This window comes from Egretta garzetta, unplaced genomic scaffold (genome assembly GCF_000687185.1).
Source record: "Egretta garzetta isolate BGI_Z169 unplaced genomic scaffold, ASM68718v1 scaffold840, whole genome shotgun sequence".
Lineage (NCBI taxonomy): Eukaryota > Metazoa > Chordata > Aves > Pelecaniformes > Ardeidae > Egretta > Egretta garzetta.
The window spans coordinates 476,509-483,890 of NW_009258262.1; the positions used below are offsets into that span (position 1 = coordinate 476,509).

Here is a 7,382-nt window from a genome sequence, read left to right on the forward strand (position 1 = left end):
GCTCTGCCCCAGCGCTGCAGGCGGTGACCCACTGTTGTCACCTCCAAAACCTGAGTTGCCTCCCCAAAGCACAGCTTCTGCAGTACCCGACGGCGCGTGCTCCCCATAGACACAGCGTTGTTACCTAAAAACCAGACTGAACCCAGGAGCCTCAAGCCCCTGAACACTGAAGGCACCGCCTTCAAGCAGTTTTGTGTCCCAGCTTCCACTCCACCCGGTGTCAGGACTAGAGCTGTAATCTGGGGAGTCTCAGTGGTTGGGTACTCCCTCAGGCCTGGCCAGACCCATCCTCCTAATTGCTGAGGCTGCCTCAAGACCCAGAAAGCCTCCTCCAGAACTTACTGCAGATCCTTTGGTGTGCTCCAATGCAGCCGAGATGCTTTTGGAACCAAGGATGTCCTCCAGAGCTCAAGAACTGTCTCTCACACTAGATGAAGCAGTTACCTCAAGCCGAATGCCCCCCTCTGCCAACGGACTCAGAACAGCCACTGTCATCCTGCTGTGAAAGTGTCCCCTCACCCCACCTTGCTGACAGTGGGTTGTGACTCATCCAGCTGGAAGCCAGGTGTGGTTTTCCCGGATGAGGGTTGTTGCTATGATTCTTCTGGAGGGGATGATTTGGCTGCTCTTACCTTCCATTTTAGAACAGAAGAACAATCACAGCCTGGGTTCGTTTAGCCAGAGGGCTTACCGGCAACCCTTCATGTTGTGGACTATCAAGTCTACATGGCCAGAGGGCAAGTTGAGCTCTGGAAAAAAGTTCCTGTGCTAGCAAAACATCTTCTGCAGGGCCAGTGTCAGGCCTTCCAGGCCATCGTTCTCAAGGGCACGGATCTGGCCAGGCATCAGGTGTGAGCAGCCTTTGACACAGGGGATACAGTGGTGAGAGCTGCTGCCTCCGGGGTGGACGCACAGCAGCCTGCTTTGCTGCAAGCCTCCAGCTTCTGTGAAGAGGTCCAAACGAATCTCAAGAACTTACCCCAGGCAGGGGAGAATCTCTCTGGGACCACGTGGAAGCGACTTTACAAAGAGCCAAAGAAAGGCAGGCCAGGCTGCACTGCCGCTCGTCCCCCCACAGCGGGGTGGCAGGGGGAAAGCTCCTCTGCATAAGCTGGCTTCCACCTCCACTGTTTGTTTCAAGGGTGTGCAGTGCCCTTCTGGGAAGGGTGCCCCACTGCAGCAGCAGGATGAGGTGCTCTTCATCCCCTCTCTCCAGACAGCAAAAATAAAAGGGATTTCAAAGAGCCCGAGGCATTTAGCTGGTAAATCATGTTTGGTAAACTGATCCCCATCAGTGAGATGACTCGGTCTGCCTTCTATTTCCTCCCACTTTTGAGTTTGAAGTCCTAAGCTTTGTTACATATGACTCAAAAACAAAAGCGGGTCCAAACCTCCATCCCTCAGTTCCCGAGAGTGTTCTAATAAACCGTCTTACCGCGGAGAACCGTGTACAGTCCGGTTCCTCTTGCCAAAGACTCCAGGCCGTGGGGAGGAGGCGTACGTCCTAATGTGAAAGTTAAAGAATAGACCAGTTCGAGACACCCACACAGGGTTTCCTCCCGTTCCTGCCCCTGCCGAGGCAGCCCCCTGCAGAAGCTGTGGCAGTGTGCCTTCTCAGCAGCAGCGGTTTCTTAAAGGCAATGTACAAACCCTCTCCGGAGCTGGCTGCCTGAGGGGCGCGAGGCTCATCCTCAGCACAGAGACAGTTGGGCTGGCTCTTGCTTTTTGTCAGTCCAATGTCAATCTGTTAGTTTTCTTTCAACTCAAATGTTCCTCTCTTCTCGAGAAGGAAATCTCAGCAAGAATTTAAGTCATGTCTGATACTGTTGTTTGTATTGTAAGTGGCTGAAAATATTCTTTCCCTCCCCAAGGACTTGTCCGGCTGGAAAACTGATTGGCATCACTTTCCAAACTAACTGTTCGAATGCAGTTAGCCCATGCTCCCTGCTATGAAACAGCTTCACATTTATTCTTAAATAAAATCAGTTTTATTTCAAGCTAGAGAGTCTCAGTGTGGGAAGTTCTTCTCAAGTCTCTGTCATGACTGATTTCTCCTTTGTAGACAAGGCAGGGTGTTGCTTAATCCTTGTTAAAATAGGCTGGCTAAACCATTGCATGGAAATACAGTTCAGGTCAGGGCCCAGCTCAGTCCTTAGCAGCTGTTGGGCTTGGGTTTTATCATGGCGAATTCTATAATACCAAGCTACAGCTCCAGGTACTTGTTTACAGTAGGGCTCACGTTATCACCAGAGGGGGGAGAGTAAATCACTGAGAAGTCTAAAAATAACCCGAAACCTTCCGCAGACAGGAAGGGTCTGTTATTTGCAGAAAGGGAAGTGTCTGATGCACTGCTCCTGTCTCAAAGGAGCCACAAGGGAGTGACACAAGCAGCGCCTCCTCTTGTCTTGTGAGTAGCTCCCAGTAGCGCTTGTCCTGAAATACATCCTGGGAGTCACTGCTCAGCGTGCCACATGGCTTTTCCCAAGCTGGTGCCCTGCTGGGCGTCCCTGCTGTGAGCAGATAACAGAAAAGCTGCCACCAACACGGAGTGAAACTTGGCGTGCCAGCTGAGGCAAAGGGGCTTAATTCAACCCTGCTCTGCGCTGGTGTGCAGATGGGATCAGCAATGCGTGAGAACGGGTGGCCAAGACCGCGTCAGCTCGACTCGCACAGCAAGCACAGTTCCTCAGCTGCACAGGGCGCGACAGCGCCCACCACGTGAGAGTTCAGCGGGCCCATGGGGAGGATGGACGTGGAAGGAGCAGGCTCAGCCCAGATATCAGCAGAGCCTGCAGGTGCCCACGAGGACGTTTGCAGGTCCCGACTGCAGACCCTCTTCCCACTGCCCAGGGATGGCTGCATCCTGCTGGTCTGCTGCCACAGAGACCCACGTTGGCCTTGAGGTGAACCTTTCCTTCCCCAGGCTCAGTAATATTTCTGAAGGAGCCGCATCTTGTGTTTCTGGGCCATTCTGTGGAAAATCACACACCTGGAGGCAGAGCAGTGCTTGACTGCAACCCTTTCCTTGAGGATCTCCTAAAAGCTCTCCTGATGAGGCATAAAGCTGCCACAGAACTGGGGCTCCTCTCACCTGGCAGTGCTGGGAAAGACCCTGAGGCTTACTTAGCTTTATCTGGAATGTGGCTTTTTTCTGAACAAGCCTCTTCCCTGGGGATTAAGTGGAGGCTTGGCAGGAGAGAGGCAAAGACAGAGAGTATGGAAGCAAGATGAAAGGGATATCCACAGTGTGGGAGGCGTGACAGAGGCGGGACGTTGCAAGAAGTGTCGCACACTCGCAGGAGGAGCAGGGAGCCACGGGCTCTGGCTGCGCAGCTCATAACTTTTACTCCCAAGGCTTTTTATAGCATCCTTGAAACCCCCAGGTAGCCCAAACTCCAGAGGGGCCCAGCAAGGACACAGTGAAGCTTGCAGGCTTGCGTAGGGCGGTGGTGTGGTTTAACCCTAGCCAGCAACTAAGCACCACACAGCCGCTCGCTCACTCCCTGCTCCTGGTGGGATGGGAAGAGAAAGCCCATGGGCCGAGATAAGAACAGTTTAATAATGGAAATAGAATGAAGTAAAACAGCAGTAGTAATAACACTACTATTAGTAACAATATACGAAGCAAGTGATGCACAATGCAATTGCTCACCACCCACCAACCGATGCCCACTGGGCACTACTCAGCACCAACTGAGCCATCACTGAGTTATAGAATAGAATCATAGAATTGCTTTGGTTGGAAAAGACCTTTAAGATCATCAAGTAACCTTTAAAGTTACCAACATTCTGCTCCTACTAAACCCAAACCCCAGTGCTGGGCCAGCTACAAGGAGGAAAATTAACTGTCCCAGCCGGAACCAGGACAGGCTGGTAGCCAAGGTGATGTCATCCATGCACCTACAGAGTGATGCCTCCTCCAAAAACCCAAGCAAGAGCACGAAGGCCATGTCAAGTCACACGCAGCGTCCCCCGCATGTGTTGTCTAGGGGGAGTCACCGCAGCCAGCTCCAATGAGAGGGCGGCAGGGGTGTTTTGGTGGAGTGATGGACCAGCAAGGGGGAGTGCACCAACAGCAGTGTGGGGGAAACCCCCATTGCAGCACGTTTGTAAAAGCAGCTCTGGGGGAGAAACTGGAGCTGGAGGGTTGTGGTGGGACAGGGGGAGCATCTTGGTGCCGTGCTCCCCTGCCACATCATCCCAGATGTCTACACCTCGAGTCTAGGGCACGTTTTGATCGCGGGCGTCATTGCATTGCCATCTCCTGCCCTTCCCCTGTCTGCTGGTGCAATGAATGTGCCAGTTCTTTACCCCTCCCTGCTGCAGCAGCCTCCACACCATCCCCACACCCCAGATCACTAACCAGTCCATTGGAGCATCCACCAGCTGCTCCCAGCAGTGACAGAAGATTTCTCTGCTAAAAAGCCAAGCCGTAAATATCACTTGCTCGCCCTCACAGGAGCTGGGCCTTGCTGGAAACACTGGGGATAACAGCAGTACCTGTGGGTCTGTCTTCCCAAATGGTCCCTGCGTCTCAGGGCCAGGCAGACTGCCACCTCAACCTGTATCTCTACCAGAAACACATGTGTTGCTCGCCCTCGAGACACACATGCAGGTGCTCGTGGGCTTCTCGCCTGAGATGGCTGTGTGGGGTGCCCAGAGACTGAAGCGGTCCAGCTCGGGAGAAGCAGAGGAGTCCCAGTGGTGGGTAAATAGCTCAGATTACCAGCACAGATCCCTGCTCCGGTCTGCTGCTGGGCGTTGTGCCTGGCCAGCAGTGATATGCTGAGCGGGTGTATCCCGACGCCTGTAGTGTCAGGGCTGAGCAGCCACACGTGCAGCACCACTGGGGAATGTTCAAGTGGCCCAAAGCATTAACATAGGAAGCGCATAGTGCAGCCACCAGCTTTGGCAGTGCCACCGCCCCCTGCACGGCTGCAGTGAGCCGAGCCCTGGTGCTCACGCTGGCTCTAAGCAACACAATGGGATTTGTCATTACCTGGAAATCCAAGACGAGGCTCCAAAAGCACCCTCCAAAAGGCAAGGCTGTGTTGCAGCACTGTGGGTCCTGTGCCTGCCTCTGTCGCACCATCACAAATGCGTTTCCACGTGGCACAGGGATGCCGTCCCTCACCACGGCATGGCCAGTGGCTTCTGGAAAGGAGCTGGGGCTGCAGGACACGTGCACTCTGCCTTCCAGCCAAGAAGGCCAAGGAGCTCGGATGTTTTTATGAGTTGGGAGCTCCCTGGACAACGTGCTGGCCAGTTTCTTCCCTCTTCAGCTCCAACCTGGGGCTCCTCTTGGCTGCCCTTGCCCCAGCCCCTACTACTGCTGCCTGCCTGCTGCCTGTCACACGTGGCACAGAACGCAAAGCCTGCAAAGGAAAAACCCCAAGCGACAAACCCCAGCCCTGGGGGCGGGCAGAGGCAAGGCTGGAGAGCGGAACCGAAAGCCTACACAGCCCAGCCTGCCAGCTCCCCACCCTGCAGGCGCTGCCCCAGGCCCCCCAGCTACTGGGACCCCATGCCGAGACAGGATGGAGGATTTAGGTAAGCCAGGCCCCGCTAGCGCCATTCCTGTGCCCAGGCTTGGTGCAGGGTCATGCCTTTGGCAGCTCGGGGGAGCTTCATCTTTCCTCTACCTCAGGGTGAAGTGGGGATGCTGCAGGGGGGCAGCGATGGAGACACACTCCTTGCTGTGCCTCCTCCCATCTTGGGGGGCAAATGGGGTCCCAGGTGGCCGAGCGAGCGCTTGGCCAAAAATGGAGCGCGCTTGAAGGCAGGAAACAGGTTGTGGCGGCGATGCAATCCTGGCTGCACGCAACGGGGCCCCGCAGCCCGAGGGTGTGACACAGCGGCCAGGGGTGCCAGGAGTCAGCCCTGGCCTGGGATGGGGTAGACAGGGTCAGGGAAGCAGCTGCGCTGCAGGGGCCATCCCCCCTGTTTCCCGACACGAGGGCAGCAAGATGCGAGGGATGGCCAAGGCGGCGGAGGTAAAAGCGGAAAGAGAAAGCGCCTGGCCCACCCTGCAGGAAACGCAGCTCCGTGTGTGCGGAAAGCACTCGGCTTTAGCCCTCCCATGCCAGGGCTTGGGCTGGGATGAATTCAGGGGCTGGTGGATGTTTCTTCAAAAGGCAGAGGCAGGGTGGGGGGGGCAGCAGGACCCCCACCCTGCAGCAAGGCTGCACAGCATGGTGGGTGCATCCCATGTTGGAGCTGGGGGTCTGGGTGAGGGTGCTCAGGGCCACCACAGCCCCTCAGGGCCCTGGCCCCTGGCTGGCCGAAGCTGCTGAGATTCCAGGAGTGGCACAAAGCCGCTGGGGGTGGAGGCAGCCAGCAGCTGGGGCGCCCAACCTGGGTCTCTCTGTGCAGATGCTTTGCTGGCAGAACTGGAGCAGAACTCTCGCCTGGCCTCCAAGGACCACAGGCTGCAGGCGCCGAGCTCCTGCAAGCAGGATCCAGGCAGAGCCCCCCATGGCCATGAGCCACTTGCCTCGGCATCCCTGAAGGTAACACCTCAACATGGTGGGGCTGGCAGCTGAGACCTTGCTCGTAGTGGTGCCAGGCAGGCAGTGAAGGGTGCTAGAGGAGCATCCTGCGTGTCGGCCGCAAGGGTTTGTCCTTCCAGGTGCAGCTACCGCCTCGGGCTCAGCCTCCAGGAGAGGCTTCGAAGACGGTGTACAGGTAAAACATGGCCATAGGAGGGCAAAGCCACCTGGGCCTGCCCTTTCCATCGCTTAGACGTGTCCTCCAGGGTCACCTGGCCTCCTGCATCCCCCCCCAAAACAGGTCCTTCCGGGAGCTGGGGTGGGGTGGTTACATCCTGCATCCTTACAGGACTGCTGGGGCAAGGGCTGGGCTTCAAGAAGCCCTGTCCCTGTCGCATGCAGCCACCCCCCACCAGCACATCCCCGGGGGGCCCCCCTGTCCCCTGCTATGGCCTGTGGGGAAAGGGCAGCGTCTCACAGGGGTGGAGGGCTCCCTGTCCTGGGCACCCTCCATCCTCAGGGTGGAAGCCACAGAACCCCTTGCTCTCTGCCATGCCCAGTAGCCCCATCCAGGCCCCACAGCCGCTGCTCCCCTCGCCCCCAACCACGGTGGCTGCCCAGCAGCTGGATGAGCTCCTGGCCGACCTGGGCCACATGCAGAGCAAGGTGAGCCTCATCCCCGGGGGAAAGGAAGCCGGGTACCTGTCCTTCACCCAACCCTCACCATCCCCCCCCCACAGCTAGCGGCTGTGGGGCAGGGAGCAGGGGCGCCAGCGGAGCCCTCGCTGGACAACATGCTGGGCAGCCTCACCCGGGACCTGCAGGAGCTGGGCATCACGGCCGCCCCCGCCGGCACCTGCGCCGCCTGCCGCAAGCCCATCGCCGGCAAGGGGA

At 57.2% G+C, this 7,382-nt stretch overlaps 1 protein-coding gene across 1 annotated transcript in view; it reads left to right on the forward strand.

The window, feature by feature from the left end:
* Nucleotides 1-5,452: 5,452 nt before the first annotated feature.
* The window catches only part of LOC104133079 (leupaxin), a gene marked incomplete at its 3' end in the record, with an annotated part of 2,584 nt that continues 654 nt past the window's right edge, over nucleotides 5,453-7,382 (forward strand). The window contains exons 1-5 of the mRNA XM_035898439.1: nucleotides 5,453-5,550; nucleotides 6,373-6,509; nucleotides 6,629-6,684; nucleotides 7,049-7,154; nucleotides 7,229-7,379. Of these exons, the coding sequence (XP_035754332.1) occupies nucleotides 5,538-5,550; nucleotides 6,373-6,509; nucleotides 6,629-6,684; nucleotides 7,049-7,154; nucleotides 7,229-7,379 (463 nt within the window). The remainder of the gene's footprint in view (nucleotides 5,551-6,372; nucleotides 6,510-6,628; nucleotides 6,685-7,048; nucleotides 7,155-7,228; nucleotides 7,380-7,382) is intronic.